At 49.2% G+C, this 26,931-nt stretch overlaps 1 protein-coding gene across 2 annotated transcripts in view; it reads right to left on the bottom strand.

Moving 5' to 3' along the window:
* Window positions 1–26,931, bottom strand: part of SEMA4C (semaphorin 4C) — a 61,350-nt gene that overhangs the window by 24,651 nt on the left and 9,768 nt on the right. For both annotated transcript variants that reach the window (XM_081870005.1, XM_081870006.1), the window contains exon 2: window positions 12,992–13,197. In XM_081870005.1, coding sequence (XP_081726131.1) covers window positions 12,992–13,109 — 118 coding nt within the window. In that variant the 5' untranslated portion in view covers window positions 13,110–13,197. The remainder of the gene's footprint in view (window positions 1–12,991; window positions 13,198–26,931) is intronic.

The following is a 26,931-nucleotide window of genomic DNA, read 5'->3' as shown; positions in this document are numbered from 1 at the left end:
CCACCCACTGACCCACATGGCATCAACTCAGCAAAGCTGTCCTGCCAACTTGGGCATTTCAAGCACTGAGCAAGGCCTTTGCAGCAGAGCTGGCAGGATGGGTCTCATTCAGCCAAGCACCCCAGCCAGGCAATTACGGAGCCCGGCCCTGTAATCAGTGGCTTTGTCGTGAATCAGCAGAATGTGCTGACACGCACCACTGGAGGAGAGGGATTAGAGCGGCGTGCCTCCATTTGGAGCCAGGCTGGGTGCCCAGCTCCGCCTTCCGGGTGCCCAGCAGCAAAAGGGGGAGTGGAAGAGGAGGAGGCAGGCAGGCAGGCGGCTGTGTGCCATCTGTGCACGAGATGGGTGGGGGGAGATCCATGGCACCTCCTTGTACACTTTCACCCTACCTACTCCCATTATAAATGGCTCTAACCTCTCCCTCTGTGTTTGGGGAGACTCCCATACTCTAAACCAGAGCAGGGAGGGCGCCTGGGGCTGCCACGCCTGCGTTGTCCCTGCCCTGAAAGAACCCTGTGCAGCCCAAAGTCTGAACTGGTTCGTCACCTCAAAGAGCCGCTGCCGGTCAGTGAAGAGACAATACGAACTGTCTGACTCGCCCAGGCCCTGTCTGCACCATACAGTTAAAGCACTATGATATCACTTCAAAGAGTCCTGGCCTCCCTCAAAGAATCCTGGGAACTGTAGTTTGTTAAGGGTTCTGAGACTTCTATTCCCCTCACAGGTTACAATTCCAGGGGGTTCCTTGGGAAGAGGGATTGACTGTTAAACCGCTTTGGGAGCTGCAGCACTGTGAGGGGAACAGGAGGCCTCCTAAATAATGCTCAGTGCAGTCTCTCCACCCTTGGGCTGGTGGGCCACGTGGCTGCTGTCCCAGTGCCAAACAGTGGAAAAGCAGTGGAAAGGAATGCGTGACTCAAGGAATATGGGGAGACTCAGGCGAGAGCCGGCTGTGAGGTTCACGTGGACTAGAAACTTGTTCCTTAATGTAAATGAAACCTGGGATTCTCCAAAGCAGACCAGATTCTTTGGAGAGAAGAGAAATGCAGCAGTTCACAGCATGGCTGCAGTCACAGAGTAAGTCATTCACCGTATAAAACAAAAACCTCACAAGCTACCTCTTACGTTTGGACCTAAAATAGACCGGGTTACCACAAGGGGATAAAGACTATTGCCAGGCGCTGGCCCAAGCCTCCCCCCGCATCCCTATGGCAAAGGATGACATAAGGGAAGGCAGCATTGCTAGCAGGAAGAAGAGGTCCCCAAGGACTCTGTCTGAGCTGCAAACAGAGCATGAGATCATTATCAGGTGTTTGCAGCAACCGCTGGCAATTGTCTCAGGAGAGCCCAGCAGGTGAGACCACGCACTCTCCAGGTGCCCACAGCTCCCTCTATTAGAGCCAATCCTAGGGCAAACCTCCAGCCCAAAGGTGCCAAAGAAAGAGAGGCAGAGATGCTGGCGTGTTGCCCGACAAGCTGGCAAATCTCAGGAAAACCGTGTTCTGCAGGTTCATCTAGAAGAGGAGGGTGCTCTCCACTTATTGCATCTAATAAAAAGCAAGATTTATTTGACAGGAGGCAAACGCTGTCTGGCAGAACTGTTCAGATTGTTCCAAACCTCCACACTACTCATGCCAGTTAAGCTCTCTGCCCCAACTTGTGAGGCCGTGACGGCAGGCAGGGCACAGGCGCCCGGGCAGCACTCAGGGCTCCCCATTGGGGCATCTGGTTGGCCACGGTGGGAAAAGGACTAGAAGGACCTTTGGTCTGATCTGGCATCCAGGCTTTTCTCATGTTCTCAACAGCACTGGGAGGTGTAGAAAAGGCCCGAGCCCCTTCCACCGACTCCCAGAGCCTTCCTCTCTTAGAAACCATGAGATCTAGAAGCTTGCTTGCAACTTTGGGGGTTGAAGTATTCTGGATTGAAGCCAGGTTCTTTTATTCATGACAAGGCTGTGGCCTCATAAAAAGGAAAGGAAAAGGAAGTGTGGTGGGGGCACAAACACTCTGAGGACAGAGGAGCCCTGGAGGAGTCCACACACCATGGCACCTTCAGTCTCCTCACCTAGTGTCCTGGACCCTCTGCCCCAAGCCTTCTCAATTTACAACATTTAGAGGTTTCTTTTTGTTTTCGCTTGTTTGGTGATGCTGCAGCCTCTGTCTTTTTGGGGGAGTTGATGCTTGCTTTATTTCTCTGTGTTTTACGTGTGTGTTTTTTGGGGGGGTCATTATAGGTATTTTGCTTGGAAGGTGTTATGAGCATCACTCCCAATAGGCTAGGGAACCCTGAAGCAGCCTATGGCATGGAGCCTCATCTCTAAGACTCTGCAGTGGGATTCTTTAAAAACATATTAAGAAACATTTAGTGCTTTCGATTGTTCATTAAAATGGAAATAAAACCAGTATTTGTATACTCATACTGTTATACTTGGGACGCGGGTGGCGCTGTGGGTTAAACCACAGAGCCTAGGGCTTACCTATTGGAAAGTCGGTGGTTTGAATCCCCGCGATGGGGTGAGCTCCCGTTGCTCGGTCCCTGCTCCTGCCAACCTAGCAGTTCGAAAGCACGTCAAAGTGCATGTAGATAAATAGGTACCACTCCGGCAGGAAGGTAAACGGAGTTTCTGTGCGCTGCTCTGGTTCGCCAGAAGTGGCTTAGTCATGCTGGCCAAATGATCTGGAAGCTGCACGCCGGCTCCCTCGGCTAGTAAAGTGAGATGAGCGCCACAACCCCAGAGTCGGTCACGACTGGACCTAATGGTCAGAGGTCCCTTTACCTTTACCTTTACTGTCATACTACAGATGGGAGGGGAAAGATTGAAGATTTAAGATGTGAATTTACTTAAGGCCTTGAGTTCATGGGTTATGGTGAACCAGCAACTTTCGCATTTGAACTCTCAGCTAGTCAGATCAGCTCTACAAGCAGAGAGCAAAAAGTGTTTAAGTGTATAGATATCACAAATCCGTCTGACAAGAGAAGAGGGGGAATTATATCCAGCCTTCAGTTGTAGAGATCCATTAGCCACTTCAGCATGCAATTAAGACCTGCCTCAAGCCTGGTTCACACATGCACATTCACCACTTGATGACCTGCATGTGTGAATGGGACGGTGCAGACATCACATTAAGAAGTTTCAAATCCTTGTCACAGAAGCAGTTGCCACACTCAACACACAGCATGTAAGAAGCAAATCAAGTGAATAAAATAGAATTATATGCCCTTGTATCTGAAACAGGAGTCATTCTCCACCACTCAGGCAGGGGCAAAACCAAAGCAAAGTAACTTCCATCTTTCGTCTCACAAAAACAGCACCAAAGCCTTGAGAGAAAATATGGTCCAGTGGCACAGTCCTAATTCAACAGACAAGGCAATGCTTCAAACAAGAAGGCTCCGCTTCCTCTCCCCAGGACCAGGACAGCTTTAATCCTTTGAGAGCCTGATCCTACCACTATTTATTTGGAAGTACAGTAACACTATATTTCACTGGGGAGCTCCTACTCACAAGCAAATGAGAGTTAGTCCTTATTTAAATAATTTATTTTTATTCTATGAACTTCTAGCTCACTCTTCATTAAATTTAATCCCTGTGGAGCAGAGTATAATATAACAAACCTAATGCATAAAATATAATAACACCCCCCTTCCCACACTAATATACGGTCATACCTTGGAAGTTGAACAGAATCCGTTCCGGAAGTCCGTTCAACTTCCAAAGCGTTCAAAAATCAAAGCACGGCTTCTAATTGGCTGCAGGAAGCTTCTGCAGCAAATTGGAAGCTGCAGAAGCCCCCCAAAGAACGTTTGAAAACCAGAATAGTCACTTCTGGGTTTTGGTCATTTGGGACATTATTATTACTATTACTATTATTATTATTACTATTATTATAATAATAAAAGCATCTTCCACTTCTGAAATGAAATAGTGTAGACCTGGTCTACCCCTCCAGAAGAAAAATGAGTTGGTTGAATCCTGAGGGGCTAGAATCCCCTCCAACTCATTTTTCTTCTGGATGGGTAGACCAGGTCATCTTGCAGATATGCAATTAAGTCTGCAAGTGTTCACTTGTTCTTCAAGCACCTGATCCTGGGGCCCAAATCTGCCATAAAGCTCCCACCCCCAGGCTTCCATATTTAGTTCAGATCTGTTGCATCAACCTAGCTATTATCAAAACATCCCGTTGCTTATTAATCCAATCTGTCTCGATGGTCGGAAGAGACTTCTGATGTTGCACAATAAGCATCTTTGCAGCAGGCAACATAGTTTGGATTTTTATTTTTTTTATGAAAGTGAGCAGCAGCAACACCATCAACATTGCTTAATGTTTTAACAAAAAGGCTGTGATTTCTACCATTTCCTGATGGACTGGAGCACAAAACTGCAGTGAAATAAGACAAGACCACCCTGTGTGTTTATAAGCGCAGCTTCTCAAGCTTGACCTTTCCAGGTGTTAAATATCAAGATGCCACAGCTTTTCTTTAAGGCTAAGATCCCAGCAATGGTCTTGTCCATATAGCCATTAATGTTTCATATCCACAACTGGATATGATGGGCAGGCTTGATGACATTCAGGATCTGCCTACTTTGTTTTTACTGAAAACCCCAAATCCCACCACCTGGAGTCTGGTGCAAAAGACATGCACTTAGAATTAAATAATTCTGAGCCCAGGGACTTGATTTTGAGCATCAGAACTGGGTGTTCAGAGTCCTCCCACACACAAAATCCACCCCTGGTCACTGCCCCCCCCCAACACCCAGCTCTCACCATTTAAACAGTATAATTTGGGGGAGGGGCCACTTTGTTGCTGCTTATACCATTAGAAATCTTGCCAACCTACCACAAGCCACCCAGAGATCTGGATCCAGATCTATCTTCTGTATGTTCATCATATAGAATATATTGCTCTAAAAGTGAGTTCTGTTTTTTAAACCCATGTATCTTGACTCCTGGATCAAATCAAGCAAGCTATTGTATGCAACCAAAGGACTGCTCTTAAAAGGCTCTTCTGCCGTGTTTTGCTAACCTTCCCAAACGGGTCTTCCTCTCCTAATTTTACTGTGACGTGAGAAGTACCTGGGAGAGGCTGCAGTTAAGAACTTCAGAAGAGGCTGTGCCAATCGGGTCAGCATCCTGGTCTCACTGTGGCCAAGCAGGCGTCTCCCTGGGGAGCCACAGGCAGGACTTGAGTGTCACAGCCCTCTGGCATTTTGAGGTACACTGCCTCTCATAGGGCACAGTCATTGTGGCTGGTAGCTACTGGCAGCCTTTTCCTCCATTAATGGGTCTAATCCTCTCTTAAAGCAGTCCGAGGAGGTGGCCAGCGCTACTTCTTCTGAGAGCGAATTCCATAGTTTAACTATGTGCTATGTCAAGAAGTATTTTTCTTATGGCGGACCTGAATCTTCTAATGTTCAGCAGGATGCAGTTTGGGGGGGGGGAGAGATAAAGGAGCTCTGTATATACTACTCAGTGACACAGATATTATCGCATAACCGTTTCGCTGAAGATAGGGCAGGGGCATGAATAGAGGAGGAAGGGCTTATGCCCTTGCCTAGGTCTGGCCCACAGTGACCTCTGGAGCCCGTGGCACATTATAGCGAAAGAAAGGAGAGAGGAAACAGAACTACCCCATGGTGCGCCTGCGCTCAGTTCTCCATAACACACCTACCAGCTCTCAGTTAATCCTGGTCCAACTCAACAAGGCATATGAAGCTTTACAGTCATTAGCTGGGGGAGGAAATATTTTAGAGGCACCAACGAAACCGTGCAGAATGGAAAAGCCCCCCCCCCAAAAAAAAACCCTGCTGGGAAAGGAACATACAGATGGCCTGAGGCTAGACCCTTAGCATCCTCAGCGCTGTCAGAAAAGTTCCTGTCCAAGCACATAGTCAACTGCTCAGGCGGATAAACCGTCACAGCCCAGTCCTGCTTCTGCTATTTATTATCTCAATACCTTCCAGAACTGGCCCCTCCTAACACCCAAGAATTGTATTTGCCAGCACTGCAGCCCCATCACTTCAGAGGAGAGTCATCAAGCGATTTAGTCCCCTCCTCCACCACTGTTCCCCTGCCAAGTCCTTCTCCCTACACAGTCAGTTCTGGATGACGAGTCCGCAGCAGATCAAGAGCCCACCACCGGCCCACGAGTGCATCACCTCACACAAGGCCCTATTGATTTCCTCCCAGCTTCCGTTGCTCCAGCCTGTGAGGTCACTCAGTATCACCCTTTGGTCATCTTCCAATCCTCATCTCTGCCAGCGCCTCTTAACTTGGGTGATCAGTGAATTTTAGAACACCACACATCCCCCCTCCCCCCCCCTGTAAGGAAAAGAAGTGGGGGAAACAAAACGGCCTAAAAGCTGATCTGGGAAGCACATGCTCCTTTACTGTTTGCTGTTTGAATAGAAAATCATCTTTGGAAAAGATGGTAGGAGGAAGGCAAGTGGTGAGCTGCCTTTTGCATTCTTCTCCCTGAGCTTTCGGGTCTTCTTGCCTCAAAGGAGTTTCTTTAATAGGTTAGTATTATGGTTCTTGTTCATTATTTATTACTATTATTGATGATGATGATGACGACGCCTCAACATATATACTGGCAATGCTTTACAGAGTAAGATAAGCAAAAACAAAAGAGAGGCTCCTGAGCAAGATATTGCAGTCTAAATTTCGCCAAGTGGGGCAGAGCAACGGAAAGAGAGCAGCCAGGGGGACAAGGGATGGGTGTGAGCCAATGCAATTGTGCACGTTGGGTTTCATTTCATCTGGAGGCAAGGACATCAAAGGAGTTAAACTAGGCACTCTTGCTTGCCTGAATGGAGGGATGTGTCTGTGGGTACAACCCTCTGGCTTCAGCCTGGCTGACACAAAAACCCCAGCACACAAAGCCAGACATTCACCTCCTTTTGCCTCCGACTCTCTCTGCTGTTGGCAAGTGGTCCTTGGAAGGTTGCCCACAAAGGGATGTGGACTCAAAAAAAGGACCTTCACCCCAAGTTAAACCCCCCGAAAAGTGAACTTTGAAGAGCATAAAGTTTGGTTTGCAAACAAGGCATGGCACCGAATATCATCTTAAATGGGGTGCACCCTGAGCTGCTTGCTTCCAGCCTTGGTGCAAACACTGATTGACGGGGCCCACAGGGCACTTTCTGACAGCCATTCCCAGCTTCCATCCGCCAGCCAAACAGACTCTGCTGATCCATCAAGTAGGATCAGTGCAGGTCACACAATCCGAATGAATGACAGCACTGGAAAAAAACAAACAAACCACAAAAACCCCACAGAGCCAGGCATGATGGCCTGAAGGCCCATGAGGCTACAACCTTGCTGAAGCTACAGGAGTCGGTACTAGGAGTGCAGGGTGTCTGGAAACTGTATGGACTCAAGTAGAACCCTTGAATTCTACTGGAGGCGAGGCAGAATTCAATTCATTTATTTACTTAGGTCAGTGGTCTTCAACCCGTGCACCGTGGCCCCCTGGGGTGCCTTGAATGGTGGTCAGGGGTGCCAGGGCAACACTGGCCTCTGTCCCTCTTTCCTTCCCTCCCTCCTCTGATGCCCTCTCATGTCTCTGCCTCCCAAAGGCTTGCACAGCTGTTTGTTGCAACAGCCCTGGTTACAAGCTCCCCAGGCGAAAGGTGCTTCTAGGGCAGTGTGAGGAGGCACCTCTCTCTGGGGCGGGGGGCGGGCAGTTCAGAGACCTGGGGCGGCAGCTGCGGCTGCCCAGAGGACTCCCAAGGAGGGGGGAGAAGAGAGGAGGCTGAGGGAACCCTCCACAAGGGAGGGTGTTTGAAATGGGGTGAGGGGCTGCCGGCTCTGCAACTGGGCTCCTGAGCCCCACTGGGTGCCGCAGAAAGAACGTACAGTAGTTGGTCAAGGGAGCTGTAAACCTAAAAAGGTTGAAAACCTCTGCCTTAGGTGGTTGGCACACCACCCTTTGTGCAAGCCACAGGGACACAGCTCTGCAGCAGAGCGTCTGCTTTGCATGAAAGTTCACTCCCCAATGTCTTCCGGTCGGGCTGGAAGAGCCTCCCGTCTGAGGCTCTGGAGGGCTGTTGCCAGTCAGTGTAGGCAATACTGAGCTAGAGGGACCAACGGTCTGACACAGGCAGCTTCCTGTGTTTCCTACACAAGTTGTCCCTCTGCACCCCTGGCAAGGGAAACAGCCACACATGGGGCCCCAGCCACATGGATGGGTCCTTCAAATGCCATCCATAGCCATGTGGGATCATGCCACACAAAAGAGGGTCCCACAGCACTGCAGTTGTGCACAAAGGGGCCTAAGCCACGAGTGTTTCCATCTGACCCTCTCTGGAGTGGCACCAGTGGCAAAATCAGCTGACTTCTCCAAGTCTGGGTTCTTCTTAAAAATGAGCATCCAACTGGATTTCCAATTCAAGCCGCTTCTACCTCTTGCTGGCCTAACTCCTCCCTATTTTGCATTTAATTAACAGTGTTTGCTTGCCCAAACTCCCCAGCTTAATTAACAGCTCGCTTGTGAGCCTCAGTCAAACCCACATGCAAAGTTCCACCGGATCACAGCACTCCTTGTGGTTTTTAAGGTTTCCTCCTTGTCAACAGTTGGATCAAGGGACGGGCTTCTTGGAGAAGTCTCCATTCTGAGCCAGGGACAAAGAAGTGGCTTTGGACTCCCAGCGCAGCCTGGCCTGGCCCTGTGCTTGCGGCAACCTGGTTATCTCCAGGTGCGGGGGACTAAAAACCCCAGCAGCCCGTGTGTCATATATGGCTGTGCTAGCTGGGGCCAATGGGAGTTGTAGTTTAATGGATCTAGTTCAATGCTGGTCATTGACCCTAATAATAAAGATTTGATTTGATTTACAAGCACCTGGAGAGTTGCTAAGGCTGCCTTGGAAGATTTGGTGCTAACGGAAGTCACCAACAGCAAGGAACTTTGCAGAATAGTTGTGAGCCCCACTAGAGAACCAGCAGCCAAAGAGCCTCTCTGGGATGCCCTAATGCGACTTAACATGTTATAGTGCAAGAGATGGAATGGAGGCCCTGCCTGTGTGGCTGAATACAAAGGAACTTCCAAATGGCCAGGAATCAGAGAGCCTCCTCGCTTCCTTCCAAAGAAAGAAGGTTCCAGGTTCAATCCTCACTCTCCTGGGAGGGCTCTGGTCTGAAACCCTGGGGAGCTGCTGCCGGTTTGTGCAAGCAATACTGTGCTGGGTCGACCACTCATTTGAAGTTGCATAAGGCATGTTCCTGATGGTTGGGGAAGGGCTGCACAGCCCTGGAGTCCAATCTCACGAGTCAGGGAAAGCCTGAGCAAAAAGAGGCATCTTCACAAGATGCCTGGAGCCGCTAACAGACGATGCTTCACGTTTGTCACTAAGAAGGCCCAGGTGCACTTTGGGCTGGCTGGTGTACCCACATGGCAGCTGGAAAATGCAACACACGCAGCCCTTCAGAAGATGCTGGAAATACATAAATAGAAATGCACCAGCAAGTACATACACATATACAGGCAGTGGGTTGAACACAGACGTCTGACAGGGAACCTACGCACATCAGCTACAATGCAACCCAACAACTGTATTACATTTTTTTTATTTACTCATTACATTTACACAGGGCCATTGCATCTTACATGCATTTAACTTGCACGATTTCAACTATACATGGTTGAAGGCCACTGGCTGAAATCCCACAAGCTAAATGCAAGCAAGGCAGAGAGCTTCGAAGCTCTTTTTGCACCAGCTTTTCCTTGGGAAGAAAGGTCTGGGATGCTCCCACCAGCTCTCCTGGGAATTCAGACAGCCCCACAAGATCTCATGAGAGCATCTCAGGGCCTCTGGGGCCAGCACTCTCCAAGCAAGGCAGGGGGCTTAAAAGTTCTTCTGTGCTGGGAAAACTCTCTGCCTTGCTTGTGTGGGAGTGGAGGGAAGCTGTGGGCTGCTCACATGGAAGCAGCTCCAAGGGTTTGGGCATATGCAGAATCCTTGGGAGCAAAGCCCCACTTGAGAGGCAATTGTTCTGCATCCCACAGGGCAAGGTTCCAGGTCATGCAGGAGCCTCAAGCCTTCAGGAGTGGGACCTGCCAACATATAAGCACAGCCTTCTGAAACAGACGCCTTGCAAAATGCAGCAGTTGCTTCCATGTTCCTCTTGCTCTGGGGCAGAGTCCCCCGTCCCCCCACCGGGCAGCACACTGTGCATGCACAACACCCAACAAGCACAGCCCCTCCCCCCAATCCCTTTGGCGTATGGGCAGGCCTGTGACGGTTAGAGCACAATAACAGCAAGCATTGGCTTGGCAGGCATTTGCCTTCTCCTGGTTCTGGCAAATGGCCCAAAGGACAGAATTCTGGTCAGGCCTGTACAATTCTGGCTGGGTGGAAACTCTAGGCATCTCCTCCTCCTCCTCCCCACATGTGCTGCAAGGGAGGGGCAGGAGCAGCTCTATCTAATGAAAAGGCTGGGTAACCACACCAACCAGCCAGGTGACTCTGCCAGGTCACCCTGATCCACAGTCCTTGCTTTCATCCACCCCATACGGTTCCCGTTCAAGGCCCAAACTGCATTCAAGAAAGACAAAACAAAAACAAAACAAAACCTTGACTCTTTTGCACTGTAGCTTTAGCATCTGCTCCAGCCACTTTTTCAAACGTATTCCCACCTCAGCCATCAGGACTAGAAGCTTAGTGGTGAAAGATGACTGTTGGCAGGGCGGTGAATAAAGTTCCAGTTTTCAAAACAGTAAAAACTAGATTAAGTGTTGCTTTTGTAAAGCCACTGACTCTTCCTCCTGAGTCTATTACAATGCTTTATCTCATTTGTTTTTCGCTTTAACTGCTTTGGTAGTAACTCTTAATTGTTTTAGTAGTTTGTACTAATAGTTTTGCCGTGTTTTTAATTGTCGTAGAGATTTTTTATATATTAAATGGTATAGAAATGGTCCTTAACAAGTAAACTAAGGCAGAGCCAGGACTCAGATTCAGTCCCAGGTCTGATTCCACCATCTGGGCTGCAGCTTCACGAAGCAACCCCTTAACCAGCCACAGTCTGAAGTTAGAAGGAAATACCACGAGGGTCAAAAGGCTTAGAGGTAATAAAAGTCCCTTAACCAACAACCCTTGAGAACTTCTGCTGAGTCCCTGCCTGCCTTGGAGCCCAGATCAGACAAGGCCCAAGGCGCTGCCCTGCTTTCTTTGGCTTCACCCTAAAAAGAAGTGGGAGGAGGAGGGGGCTGGGGGGCAGCCTCAGGGCAGCTGCCAGGGACAGAGATGTCTTGGTGCCCCATTCAGGGAATGCCCTCTCCAGAGCAGCTCACCTGGGGATCAAATGTGGTATTTTTAGGCACAGAGTGAAGACCTTTTCTCCCTCCAAGGCCCCTTTCCACAGCACCACCCACATTTGCCTGGAGCTTTTCTATAACTCTTTACGTCTTAATCTGTGGGCTGCTCACATATTTACACTGGCTTTTCAAAGTCGTCTTCTCTGTTCCTAATTCTTAGTTACAGGGGTAGCACAGAAATGATGGTTTGTTTCCAAAAGAAATGCGGAGTTAAGCACCACAAGGATTTCCACTTGCACAACAGAAACACACACACACCCTGCTCCCCCGTGTGCCCCCTAAACCCGTTCTGGGGTCCCCCCAACCCTCCAGAGCAGACCTGGGGAGGGTGCAGGGGTGGGTGGGGAATGCTTTGCACTGGTGGGATGTGTTAGCTGCATGGCGTCCTAAATAAATAAAAATCAGGTCTCCGTGAAGAGCTGCCTGGCTGCGCTTTACACCCGCTTTCTGTCTCTGGGTTCCTTTGCTCTGCCTGTTTGCCTTTGAAGTCCTGGCTAGCCCTCAGCCCATCCAAGGCAGTTTGCTGAAGGAAAAGCTCGGAGGAGAAAAGAACAGAAGAATCCAAGCAGACCAGATACCTGGGTGATGCCAGAGGCACCGGTCTCCATCTCCTCTGAAACTAGGCTCAGGGCAAGGAAGAGGCAAGACATTTGGCTCAAAGAGTGGGTGGGGGAAGGGAGGGAACCTCCAAGTTATTAGCCCACATGTCATTAACACTGCCAGCCCACCCTTTTAATGGAGAAAGAGGTGCATTTCCAGTTCACAAAGGGTTTCAGACATGAAAAAGTCTTATCTGGAGTCTTCCAAAGAGTGGGTAAGACTTTAGGCCAGAGTAATAGATCTGTAAAGTTAAAATGTGCTTTAGAGAAAACTACTGGAGACTTTTGCATTGTAGCTTTAGCATCTGTTACAGTCACCTGTTCAGTCTGGTCACCATTACAACCTCGTTTTAAAATATTACTGTTTATAATAATTATAATTATAATTTATTATTTATACCCTGTCCACCTGACTGAGTTTCTCAACCCACTCTGGGCGGCTCCAACAGAATATTAATATTAATAACAATAATAATAATAATAATAATAATAATGATGGTGATGATGATGCAATAAAACATCAAACATTTAAAACTTCCCTAAACCTTCAGATGTCCACTAAAAGTCAGATACAGTGGTACCTCGGGTTACAGACGCTTCAGGTTACAGACTCCACTAACCCAGAAAGAGTACCTCGGGTTAAGAACTTTGCTTCAGGATGAGAACAGAAATCGCTAAAGTGGTACCTCAGGTTAAGAAAAGTTTCAGGTTAAGAACGGAACTCCAGAACAAATTAAGTTCTTAACCCGAGATACTACTGTAGTTGTTTATTTCCTTGACATCTGATGGGAGGGCATTCCACAGGGTGGGCGCCACTACCAAGAAGGCCCTCTGCTTTTGGGGGGCAGCGGCTGCTTTTTTAAAATAAACACTATGCATTCGTGATTTCTATAAAGCCATCAATATGCATTTAAAATAGAACAGAAAGGAAGAGGAAAGCCTGTAACCTCACGGCCCACTTAAGGGAGATGTTATCTAGGTCTCTGTTGTGGATATGCAAGCACACAGTGGACATCTATCGAGCTTCCATTTTCACGCTGGCATACGGGTTGGGCCAAAAAAGGCGCACTTGACTCACCTTTGTAGGGGACTGTTTTCCGGGGCACCAGGTTCCACCAGTTGCTAACCGAGGAGGCGCCCACACTCAGAACTACAGAGGCCAGGAAACACATGCCCAGGGCTGGGCTGGCGGCCATGCTGACCAGGACGCAAGGCTCCCGCTTCTCCCGCTGCCTTCCGAGGAGGCTCCTGCTGCGATGCCTTCCTCTCGCTCCGTCAGGGGCCCTGACAACAATGGAAGGAAGGAGGTTAGCCTGGCTAAGGTTACAGCGGCCTCAATTATGAATGAACAGTGTCAGAATCGGATGGTGGGAAAGGAAGGGGGAGGGAAAGAGGATGCAGAGGGGAACAAAGGGGGCATTGAGAGAGTTTCCACTCAGGTACTGCGATGATCGGCTCCTGCTTGAAGGGAAGGAGCACGTGGCAGCCAGGATGAGTCAGGCTGTGAGTAACCGGGGCTGGAAATGGGAGGAAACCCCCCCCCAGCACTTATACATCACCACCCCCTTCATACACTTGTCCAATTCTGAAATTCCACTTCCTGTGTGTCTATATCAATAAAAAGGGTTTCCTGGACATCACAGGACACTGACCTGAAAGAGAGTCATTGCGAAATATACCCCAGAGCATTAAAAACGGTAACCACTAATGTGCCCATTAAGGTTGTGATGCTGATAATGGTTTCTGATCTGAGGTGTACCAAGACTCTCAGCCTTGGGAGCAGAGTTCAAGCTGGGGAATTCGGACAGAGGAACGGCAGGTTATGAATGCATTTCCTAGGCTGGAGGCAGACGAGAAGACCTTCTTTTTAAAGGCGGGGGGGGGGAGGGGAGATTTGACCTGTGAAGGCTCCTTCAAGCCACCACTTCCAGCTGGTGAATGTCAATGTGCAAGCAATGCGTGCTCTTCTGTGTTTTTTGGTGCAGTTTGGGCAGCTGCTTCTTTTGCAGAGTTGGAGAGGCTTTGCTTCTTAGGGTGATTGGTTTTGGACCACAACTCCTATTATCTCATGTGGAGGCTATCAGGCTGGGAGAGGCTGGTTGTCAAACACCTGCTTTTTACACACACACACACACACACACACACACACACACACACACGCCACGTCCTCTTCTCAAATTGTCTTTAGAAGCAGGCCAGCCCCCACCACAAAACTATTAAGCAGAGTCAAGAGTAAGGTGAATATACACACACCACAAGCCATGATCTTTTCCCAAGTGCCCAGAGTGTGAATTAGCTCCTCTTCAGTTCTTTTACCCATAATTAATTCCCCAAGATGTCTTGCTCCAAATCAATTCCATTCCCCCCGTGCATTACCCCAAAATCATCTCTGCATACAAGTTATATTAAACCATTTCATACACCCCACAATTCATATCCCACTCAATAACCCACTCCCATCACCCTATCTCCAGAAGCATTCTCCAGAAGCAGCCTGGGCACTCGGGGAAATAAATGCTGTGGCCCGTGTGGTGGTTAGAGTGCTGGACCAGGGCCTGGGGAGCCGGGTTCAAATACCACTCAGCCACGCCACTTGCGGGGGGCGACCCTGAGCCAACCATCTCTCAGCACAACCTCCCTCCCAGGGTTGTGAAGATATAATAAAGAGAAGGAGTATGAAAGGTGAAATATAAATGTATACTAATAATTCAACAGTTTTGATTGTTGTCCTAAGACATAAAAATATTTGTAATGTTTCTCAAGAAAGAAAACCTAACTGCTATAATAATTTGCTGGTTTAATTTCACCAGCCAACCAACCACAATGCTTGTTAAGGGTTCCCTCGGGTCAAATGGCTGGTGGGCTTGTTGTGCTGCCTGCAGGCCCAGCTTGGCCGGACTATTTGTTGTGCTCACAGCCTCCTTGCTACATTTTGCTCTTGGGTTTGCTAACCACAGCTGGAATGGGGTGGGCACCTCAGAGAAAAACCATCCAACGGTGCAGAACAACACTGGCTTAATTTGATAGAACAAGTTCCTCATCGCTTTCTTTCCAACTTGTTCGCCATGCAATATTAACCTTGGGAAGAAAAAGAGTAGCAAGGCATTTTCCCCATGTTTAAACTGGTCTTCTCTACAGTAGGATTAGGCAGAACAAGGTAGATACATAGAATCATAGAGTTGGCCGAATCAACCAAATCCTTTTTGATCTGCCATGTGCTCAAACCCAGGGAAATCTTTTTCTGGCTTCAAACACAGCAACTAGATTCTGGGGGTAAACAACCAAAAAAATCCTGACACAATTTTTGAAGGAGCAACCTGTCTCTTGCTGTGCAAGCCCAGAATACCTGGCTCAATTTGCACAGATAGCACCTCTTCAAGAAAATGTCACTTTCAAACTCCTGTTCTGCAGAAACAGGCATTCACTTCTCCCAAGGAGAGCATGGCACAACTTCCTGCCGCACACCTGTGGGTGAATCACATCCAAGCGCAACAGAGCAACAGCTGCTGCTTAATTTGTATTGATCAAGGATTCCTTTCAGAATCTGGCTAGATAGATCAGCAGCCTGACTCAGTTAAAGGCAGCTTCCTATGTCCTAAGTTGTTCTGAGTCTTTCCCATTTCTCCACCTGAAGCCCATGGGCATGTGCAGAATGCGCTTAAACCCCATCACTTCTGAATCTAACTGACATTCAGGGGCAGGGCTAGCCCACACGCTTGAGCCAATACATTTGTCTACATCTGGAATACAGCCTCTGAATAGCCAATAGCTCAGTGTTTCCCAACCTTGTGCCTCCAGCTGTTTTTGGACTACAATTCCCATCATCCCTTGCCACTGGTCTTGCTAGTCAGGGATGATGGGAGTTGTAGTTCAAAAACAGCTGGAGGCACAAGGTTGGGAAACACTGCAATAGCTAGACCAATTCAACAGCAGCAGCCTGAGATCCTCTAAATCTTACCTGGCTTGAGATTTGTAGAACTCTGGAAAGACAAGGTTTTCAAGGGCATCAAGAATGCGCTCTCTCTCCCCCCCCCCCCCTTTGCAGAATTATGTTTCCCAGGTTGGTTAACCATGACAGTCTGAAAATGGTTAAAGCACAAGTGCAGACAGGGCCTCAGATGCCCCTCTCTGCGCAGCCCTCCAAATCAGAAGCTGAGCATCCAGCAAAGCACAGTGGAAGACTTGGGAGAGGAGGGGAGGATGGAGAATTACAAACAAACGTGAACACTCACATTCCCGACAGGAAGGAGAGAATGGAGAGACCAGGCTGAGAACCAGCCAACCAAGTAATTGTATACTATTTCATTTCAGGACTTTATAACTCCAGAAAATTGTTCTGAACAAGACAGCTAATTTCAGCTTTCCCCAGTCCAATCCCAAAACTCTAGGCCAGCCTTTGCCAACTTGGTGCCCTCCAGAGGTTGTTGGGAGGGACAGGTGGGAATTGCAGTCTAACAAACTCTGAAGGGCATCAGGTTGGCAAAGGCTGCTCTATGCACCCCAAACTTGATTAGGGGGAGTGCCGTAGTTCTGTGGTAGGTAATCAATACCTCAAGGACTGCCTCTCCCCATATGAACCGACCTTGATCCTGCCATCATCATCTGAGACCCTTCTTTGTGCTCCTCCTCCATGAGAGGTCCAGAGGGTGGCAGCAGAAGAATGGGCCTTTTCGGGCCTTTTCTGCGGTGGCTCCCTGCTTGTGGAATGCTCTCCCCAGGGAGGCTTGTCTGGCGCCTTCATTATATATCTGTAAGTGCCAGGCAAAAACATTCCTCTTCTCCCAGATCTGAAACCTTGGAGAGTCACTGCCAGCAAGTGTAGATGATAAGACTAATGGAATAAGACAGCTTCCAAAATTTTGCCTCCAACTTAAGAGGTTTAATCCTCCTTGCCAGCCACCAGAGCTTAGTTCTGAGCCAAGGCAGACCACAACTGAAGACTTCCACTGCCACAAAGGTCTCCTAATCTGCCCCGATGTGCAATTGCTGCACCGGCTGTGGTCTTACCCAATGGTGAGGGAAAGGCACTCTGCACAGGTTCATAGTCTTGGGGGGCTTCAAATCCCCACCCAGCCACTAACTTGAGTGCAAGTGACTCAGTTTCAATTCCCCATATGTAATCTGAGAAAAGGCTTCTGGGGCTAATAAGTGCCCCTCCACGCACATATTAAATCCTGCCGGCAGCAGGCAATCCACACAAAAAGGCAGCAGCAAGACTAAATGGATACCAACATTGCCTGGAGGATAGGTCTATCAGTAGCAAAGAGGACAACACAAAACCTCCATGTACAGAGGAAGTATACCTCCAAATATCAGGTGTTGTGGAGAAAGAGCAGAGAAACCACATTCTTAAAAGTAGGGAATTGGTTCCCACAAAAGAAGACGTGGACAAATTCACGAAGGCGGCGGCTATCCACAACCACTAGCGATTGTCGCCAGCATTCAAAACCTGCCAGGTGCCGGGCACATTTTGCACCTGACTATTGGCCACTTGCGACCAAGTGAAGATGCCCAGGTGCCAGGGTGGCAGCTGACGTCTCCACCATCTGGAGGTGCCTGCCTGGGGATCTTGTCTGTTTTCACACACTAGCAACACATCCTTTAGAATTCTATTTGTGACATTTTATCTGCACAATCAGAAAGAAATTCAAAAAAGTTGTATTGAAAAATACGACTTTTGAGCAGTCTGGCCCCAAAGTGGAAACTAGACATTCAATTTTGGCAACTGTAACCCTGGTTTAAGGAGCCATTTGGCGCCTGGCTTATGTATCTGTCCTCTTGTGCTCAGGTCCTGCTTGCAGGTCTCCCAGAGGCACCTGGGGGTCAGCCATTGTGAGAAGAGGGTGCTGGACTGGATGGGCCACTGGCCCAAACCAGGAGCCAGGCCCCTTCTCACAAAACATCTCCGCCTTCACAAACCTTGCCTGTGAGCTTCCTAGAGCTGGCGAGCTGCTTACAGAATATTGGATTAGATGGCTCTGTCGTCTGACACAGTGATTTATATATTTGCATGCTGCTCCCACTACGCACATGTGCTCACACACATGCGCACATGTGCTGGAGGAGAAAATGAGTCCTTGCTCTCCTCGTCCCCAGTAATGTGATTTGCTGGCTGCCCCCTTCCTTCCAAGGGCAGAGTTTCATGCCACACTTCCCAAACTGGCTTCCTTCCAAGTCGTCAGGAGGCTACCTGTCTCTTGGCTCTGCTTGTTCGCAAGCCAGTTTGCCTTCTCTTGAAATTATTCCAGACAGGGAAGCAGCAAAGTCAACTCCCCACACGACCCTCCGGCCAGCAAGACTCTGCAGAGTGTGCTGGTTAAACCATAGTAGAAAACTGCCCCCGAGAGCCCACCACACGAGCCGAGGCCCGTCCCTCCCCTCCCCCATCAGGCACACAAAGCCAATTAGGACACCGTGGTTTTTTAATATCATCAAAGCGCCCTGCCAAGGCTCCCAACAGCCGCAGCAGTGCGGCCTGCATCATTATGCCCACTTAACAGATCACAAGCCGGGGATGAGTAACAGCCCATGGGGTGGCTAGAACCAGTTTTCACGGCACTCCACCTCCTAGGGCTAATTTAAAATTAAAGTAACTATATATACCTACAGAGCAAAGCAAGGTATTTGAACCTAGAAAACCTGGGATCCACTTTGCGCTTGGTCACGTGCGCACACAAGCCACTCAGGCACCAAGGTAATTTGGGGGTGCTTGTGGCTCACCCGACAGCACTGTTGTTGGAAGGATAAATGTGAAGAACATGGCCCATTAAAATGTTCTGTCAGTTATTCCCTGGGCAAGGTTGGCAAAGTCACCCCCGCCTCTCAGCCTCAGGGGCGCAGTCTGGAAAACGGGAAAACTGCAGACCTAAAAACACTACTTAGCATCTCCACACCTATGCCACGTGTTCAGAATTGCTTCACAAACATTTACCTCACTAATCCTCACAACAACCCTTTAAGGTAGGTCCACAGACAGCGAAAAGCAAAGACTGGGAGCCAGTTGTCTGAGGCCCCTTTTAAGCAGAGCTTGGCTGGCCGTCTGACAGGCACTGCAGGGGGTCTGGGGGGTCCCTTCCAACTCTACAAATCTATGATTCTTGGTAAGTTCATGGCAGACCCACCCAAAGGGCACTATTGACTGAAAAGTATATCACCTGCCAAAAATAAAGTAGCAAAATAAATCCGTTTTGAACGACCTGCTTCCTTCAGCCATCTTGCTACATTTCTGTATATGGTTGGTATCCAACTAATTTCTACAATGAAATTAATGAGTAAGTTGCGTCAATTAACATCAATGGGTCTCCTCTGAGGAGGACCAACATGGGATGCAACCCTTTGCCTGACTTTTTAGTCATTATCTACGAAGTGCTGCATCTATGCAGTGGATTTGTAACTGGCTGACTGACCGAACCCAAAGGGTGCTCATCAATGGTTCCTCTTCATCCTGGAGAAGAGTGACTAGTGGGGTGCCACAGGGTTCTGTCTTGGGCCCCGTCTTATTCAACATCTTTATCAACGACTTGTATGATGGACTCAAGGGCATCCTGATCAAATTTGCAGATGACACCAAACTGGGAGGGGTGGCTAACACCCCAGAGGACAGGATCACACTTCAAAACGACCTTGACAGATTAGAGAACTGGGCCAAAACAAACAAGATGAATTTTAACAGGGAGAAATGTAAAGTATTGCACTTGGGCAAAAAAAATGAGAGGCACAAATACAAGATGGGGGACACCTGGCTTGAGAGAGGTACATGTGAAAAGGATCTAGGAGTCTTGGTTGACCACAAACTTGACATGAGCCAACAGTGTGACGCGGCAGCTAAAAAAGCCAATGCAATTCTGGGCTGCATCAATAGGAGTATAGCATCTAGATCAAGGGAAGTAATAGTGCCACTGTATTCTGCTCTGGTCAGACCTCACCTGGAGTACTGTGTCCAGTTCTGGGCACCACAGTTCAAGAAGGACACTGACAAACTGGAACGTGTCCAGAGGAGGGCAACCAAAATGGTCAAAGGCCTGGAAACGATGCCTTATGAGGAATGGCTAAGGGAGCTGGGCATGTTTAGCCTGGAGAAGAGGAGGTTAAGGGGTGATATGATAGCCATGTTCAAATATATAAAAGGATGTCACATAGAGGAGGGAGAAAGGTTGTTTTCTGCTGCTCCAGAGAAGCGGACACGGAGCAATGGATCCAAACTACAAGAAAGAAGATTCCACCTAAACATTAGGAAGAACTTCCTGACAGTAAGAGCTGTTTGACAGTGGAATCTGCTGCCAAGGAGTGTGGTGGAGTCTCCTTCTTTGGAGGTCTTTAAGCAGAGGCTTGACAACCATATGTCAGGAGTGCTCTGATGGTGTTTCCTGCTTGGCAGGGGGTTGGACTCGATGGCCCTTGTGGTCTCTTCCAACTCTATGATTCTATGATTCTATGCCTACAAAGCCAACTAACAAAAGTGAAAATGCTGCCGTTTCCCTGGTCTTTGGGGGGCAGAGCCAAGTGTGGGTCTCAGCTGGGGGCAGGCTGGGTCAGGGCCCAATAGCTTTCAGGAGGCTGTGGGGGCAAAGGCCAGTGCAAAACCTGCCTTTTCACCTCAAGCGTACAGCTGAACAAGAAAAGAAAAATATCACCGATTTTTTGACCCCCAGGGCCACGGGTAGGCATGCTGCACGAACCACTATGTAGATGAATAGAGGATCTAAACGAGGTTTCCACCCAGTTTTATTATCCACTAACTGTGTGTGTGTGGGGGGGGGTGGAATGGGGGAAGCAAAATAGCCTGCACTGGCTCTATTTTAAAAGAAAGAAACAGCAATGTTCTCCGAGATCCAGGCCAAGAGCCACGGCCCTCCACACCAGAAACCTCTGCCAGGACTTAGAAATGCAGCCCAGCCAACTCACCACAAATCCTTCCATCTAACTCTCCCCAAAGAAGCCTCCCCCCTTGGTCAAATCCCCTTTCTTGTGGCTTTCCTGTGCTTTTAACCACTTCCTGTCTTCCGAATGAGGCCAGCGCTGAGTCAGCTGCGTGTAGGAACCAGGGGGGAGAGAACGAAACAATTAACAGTTCCAAAAAAGCAGCAGTGTTTTCCTTTTCCAGCTGAGTCGGAACTGCAGCCACACCTTCCTCTGCCCCTGGGAGCTAAGTCCGCCTCACTACCAAGAATGCAGATGGATCACGTCTTCTGCAATCTCTGGCAAAGGCAGCCTTGCCTGGCCAAACTCACGCCTCCCCCCCCCCCCCATCAACTCTGGGAAGGATGCAAGGCGCTGTGAAAGGCGGCATGGGAGGGAAGGAGAGAAGGGAAGACTTCCGATCCTCAATCCAACCAAAAGCTGGCTACTAGTTCACAGCAGAGAGAAAGGCACTCTGTACATGTTCAGAGGCTACCACTTCATGCCAGCAGAGTCTCAAAGCCAGGATTCCTGTGTTCCTTTTTTATCTTCAGGGAAAAGCTGCAGTGCAGGTTGACAAAAGTGAAGTATCAACTAGGAAGGAACCTTATCAGGAACAGAAACAACATAGAACACAGAACGCTGTCTTACATGTTCCATCTAGCTCAGCACGGTCTACACTGACTGGCAGCAGCTCTACAGGATTTCAGGCAGGAGTCTCTGCGAACCCTACCTGGAGATGCCAGGACTGCAACTGGGACCTTCTGCTTGGAAGGCAGGTGTTGTGCCACTGAGCTATGGCCCTTTCCCAGCATAGACACAGCTGCCCTGAAGGTCCGGCTCAACCACTGGCCAGAGGGAAGCAGGTGCCTCTGGCTGCAGCTGTGGGAGGCAGGAAGCAGCAGCAAAGGCTTTGGTGCTCCATGCACAACACATACACCCATCGCTACTGGTCACGGTGGCTATGCCCCACCTCCACTGTCGGAGGCAGGGCGTCTCTGAAGGCCGCTCCTGGCATCCCATGTGGGCAGAGTGCTGTTGTGCTCAGGTCCTGCTTTTCAGGCTTCCCAGAGGCATACGGCTGGCCGCTGTGAGTACAGAGTGCTGAACTAGGTGGGCCAGAGGCCTGATCCAGCAAGAAATCTGTCCCCCAAGTATGCCTGCTGCTCTTGCGTGTCGCAGAGGAGCCTGTTCTGTTGTCTGTGTTGAAGCAAGAGATTGCCAGGACAGAGCACCCTCTTATGGCTTGCAAACACTCGCTCAAAACATCCAGTTGAGCATGCAACAGCAGGGGCAGCCATCGCCAATGGCTTTCCGGTTCACATGCCACTGGGCCAACCTGGCACCTTCAGCCCAAGATGGCTAGGAATAGCCAGAAGCCGGGGAGTGAGTGACCTACGGAAAACTTGACTTATCCCGGGGTGGGGGTGGGGGTGGAGGCCGGAAGAGACATCCCACTTGCTGGCAGCTGAAACAGCCATTCAGATGCCAGGCTACACCAATGGTCTCCACTAGGCCATTGCCAAGTTCTATTTCAGAAATTCCCAAGAAGACAGGAGGAGGCTGCAGAGGCGGGTAATGGATCAGTCAACAACACACCCATCATGCGTCACAATCCCCAAATAAGCATTGATGTGGGACGAGGGAAGGTACCCCCCCCCCAACACACACACACAGAGCAGAAAAGCATGGGGAAAGATGCAGTAAGTCAAGACAGGAAGAAATGTGGACTTCTTTATCCTGGACGACATCAAGGACCACCAAATGACACAGAAGCAGAGTTCTAATCTTGACTGTTGTGGGACTGAGGGGGACATCAAGATGCTCATGGTTGCTGGCTGGTCTTTCTGGGGCATCCTCCACAGGTGAATCTTCATTAACTCAACCCAATCGCCTTGCCCTACTCGGGCTGCATTTCCCTGGTACTTTAGCAACCCTAGCTTGAAAACAAAAGGCACTGTAGCACCTTAAAGACTACCAAACGTATTATTATGGGGCATACCTTCTTGGAGCAGAATCCACTTCCTCTCCAAGAGCAGCATTCTGCCACAGTTCCTGTTCCTTTCAAATGGGTTTGCATAGGAGAAGTTCCCGATTAGAGTGTGCCTGCCCCTTAACTGTGGAGTGGACAGAATAGAAAGTCCACTTTGATTTTCCTGCTCAGACCCCCAAATACCTGGGGTGGAGAGCAGGTTCACTCCAAGAGGCCACAAAGCAGGGGTTGCCAATGTGACGCATGGGAGGACAGCAGCTCCCACCAGACCCTGTCAGCACAGCCAGTGGGCAGGAATGATGGAGTTGCAGACCACAAGATTTGAGGACATGGCATTGGCTATGCCTGGCTCCATCCCAGATTGGGGAAAACAAGTCAAAACGGGTCCATTATCTTCCTTTGGGGTTGGAGAGCAATTCCTTTTTTGAACTAGCTGCTGTATTCTCCACTGAACATAAAAAAGAATCAGATGTTGTAGATCACTGAGACGCATTGTCACAACCAGAGAGACCCGCTGTGCATGCAGGGACCTAGACATAGTGAATTCTGTGTAGTGACACTCACATGAGAACCTGGATGAAAGCCAAGGCCTTTCAGGTCCAGCACCCCATTTCCCAGAGTGGGCAACTAGGTGCCCCTTAGAAACCCACCATCAGGCTGTGAGTGCAGCAGTCGTCTCCTCCGGCTGGCATTCCTCCGGCTGGCAGTCTCTCCTGGAGGTAAGATACAGCCATCAAGACAGTGGGCACTGATAGCTTCATGCTGTGTGAATTTGCCTAAGTAGGTGATGATCACTATATCTTACAGCAGCAAATTCCCAGTTTACATGCATGAAGCAGTGCTTCCTTTCCTCTGTCCTGGAATCTCCCAGCATTTCAGCTTCATTGCAGGATTCTTGATTCTAGTGCTATGAAAGGGGGGTGAGGGGGGTTCACTTTCTCCGGGCCATGCATCCTTTGATAAGCCTCTGTTATCCTCCACATGCCCAGACATCTTTTTTCTACACTAACCCCCCCTCCCCATTGTTGCGATATATCCTTTGACAATCATCGCCACCCTTTTCAGAGATGTGTTATCTAGAAGTGTAGAATGTGGCCCCACTAAGTCTGTACAATGTGGCCCTTTGAGGCTCTATCTGAGGCAGCCACACCCTCTCCCCCTAGAACAGCTTTTCTCAAACTTGGGTCCCCCAGTTGTTGTTGGACTGATCATCCCTAGCTAGCAGGACTAGCTGCTGCCCAAGACCACCCCTGCTTTGCACCATCCTTGAGGGTTCTTGCCTGGCTGGACTGTTGTCTTGGACCTCTGACCCTGCCCCCCACTTGCCAGGGCAGAGAATAAACAGCAGGGGATGGGGGTGTAGACACTAGCCCACAGTATAAAGCTAAAATTCACTTGTTGCTACACCTACTTTTGCCTTTGGTTCCCCCCCCCCACTGGGATGCGGCCCCCAGAAGGCAATGTGGCCCTCCGGCTGAAAAGGGTTATCCACCCCTGCTACAAGGGCATTCCTCTATTGCCAGCTTTGTTTTTATCCTTCTCGGCTTGAGGGATACCTCCGATTCCTGGGACTGGTTCAGATTTGACTCTTCCATCATTTACAGATTGCAGCACTAACTGAGAGACATCACACATCTTGGCACCCTGGGCTTGAGCTCACATCTCCAGGGCAAGTCAAGTGGGACTCAAGTGCAGAGTGTGCAAAGGGTGAACTGGCTGCAGAGCACACAACCCCCACTCCCAGAAGCACCTCTGAGATGCAGGGTCAGGGCGAGTTACGCAGCATTTGGAAAGCCCTGGACAAGACCATTTTTAGAATTCAGCAGGCCTGAGGATGGTGGGAGTCACAGCTGCTATTGTTCTTCATTAAGGGAAACAGGAAGAGCCCTCCCTCCTCCCAAGGTCCCCAAAGGAGGCAGAGTTCATGGCAGAAAGAAGCATATAAATGGATCTCCGGAAAGGGAACAAGGAACAGGGTCAGTAGACTGTGGGAACCAAAGGCTATTACACCAGGAAGCCCCACCACCAAGCACAGTCCAAGCAGAGCAGGATCTTGGATCTCGGCTGTCATGTAAAGGAAGGGTTTTGGAGTCAGCCCAGAGGCCGTGTGGCCTCTCCAGCCCCCTGGGATTCTCCCTGGACCCCACCTCTTGCCAGCCCTGCTCTCTGCTCTCCTAGAGCGCTTCCTTCCTTGCTGGAACTGCATCACCCAACTAGGATGGTGCTTTTTGCACAGATGTCCCCTTCAGTACAGAAATGACACCCATTGCTCCACCCCCTTTTGCCTCTGGCCCTGCCCACCACTGGGAAGTGGCCCCTAGAAGGTTGGCCAGGAGGGAATGCGGCCCTCAGACTGAAGGTTCCTCAAACCTGGTCCTACTTAACTTCATGAAGGAATCAGGGGAAACTGTGGAGTAATAAAATAAGCACCCTGAACACGTACAGAATGCATTTCTCAGGGATTCCAGGATAGCACAGCAATGCTTCAGGTCAAAGGCTGCAACCTCAAGACATGCTGCAGCCCCCAGGCCTCTTTTTGCAGATTAGCCTCTCTCTCCTGCCCCACCACCCTGCAAACCACACTTGAAATCATTTTATACAACCTTCCTCACCCCTGAATTCATGTGGATTTGGATGTGCTAGGCTACTATAAATTTATGCAAATTTAAAAATAGCTCACTGCTTAATATTAGCAGATGCCTGAAAAAACAGACTTCAGTTATAAAAAAAGCAAATGTGAAAATTGGAATAAAGGGGGCAGGAAGATTCCAGCACTCAACAGCTTCTCCTCCAGGCCTTTTTCATAAAGATTCAGCTCCTTGGGGCACAGGAGAAAACACTCAACTTGGGGTTCATCTGTGCTCAGTCATAAGAAACTTTAAAATGTGAAGAGACATTCCAGTGTGAAAATGCTGGATTAGAAATTATCAAGAAGTTTGACTCTATCTGTGCAGGGGTTTCCTTTTCCACTCCAGCTCTTAAATAACACAGCAAATCTAGAATGATTGTGTTGTATCACCAATTAATGCTTCTACGAATGATCCACTGGGCTTATATTGCATACATTTTAGCATTAACTGAATGGTCACAAACTCTGCATTTTGCATTCTCTTCCCATTTCTCCTCATAGGTCACCTCCCCTTCCCATCTGAAAAATGTATAATCTGTCTGCCAGCTGAGGAGAGGTCCATGCAGCTGATGTTGTGGATGCTGCAATCCACGAAAGTATACCCTATAATACAGGGATGAGCAGGCTTGCAGGCTTTGCTTTGGGTTTTTTTAACCCCCCCCCCCCAAATCCACCAATTAGAGCTTGGTGCAAAATATGTGTGCTTAGAATTAAATAATTTGGAGTCCAGGAATTAGTTCTGGGTACCAGAACTGGCTGAGTTTTGTTGCTGCTACTATTGAACAAACTGAGTCAGAAATGCTTCTGATCTCCTTCAAATCACCCAGAAATCTGCCTTGCCCATCCCCGACATAATACACATCTTAATCTTGAAGGTCCCACAAGACCCTGATGGGTTCACTGCAACAGACAACTACGGCTATTTGTATATTTCGTTAGGCTGTCTTGCAAGTTGGGGGCTGCAGAACTCAAACTGGAACTACTCCCTCCCCCAAGTGCTGCTGGCCAGAGGCAGGTTGAATTGGCTGGTCAGACTCCTGCCAAACCCTTCTAATTCCTGCACTGCGAGCAAAGGAGAAACCCACTCTGGTACCATGGGGTGTCTGAAAGTCAGTGGCAGCAGGAAACCCCACCCTCTGCACAAATCTGTAGATCACTGCTGGATCTCAGGAGAATGGCAGCAACCTTGGCAAGTGTTGAGCAGGTGCTTACAACCAGATCAGAAATAGACCAAGATAAGCAACAAATGTGGAAAAGTCTGTTTAGTGCACACCTTTGGAACCCAGCAACACACCCTGCCCCGCAATTCCCCCCCCCCCCGGTTTATGCATCTGGGCTGAGCCAAACCATGCATGCCAACAATAAAGCTACTGGACTGAATGGGGGTGACCCCCCCCCACCCGGAATATAGGAAACTGCTTTAGGCCAAGTCAGATTCTTTGTCCATCCTTACACCAACTGGCAGCAGCTCTCCAAGATTTTGGAAAAGGGTTGCAGC

This window comes from Podarcis erhardii (assembly GCF_964252035.2).
Source record: "Podarcis erhardii genome assembly, chromosome: 7".
NCBI lineage: Eukaryota > Metazoa > Chordata > Lepidosauria > Squamata > Lacertidae > Podarcis > Podarcis erhardii.
This window is presented reverse-complemented; position numbering and strand designations above follow the sequence as displayed.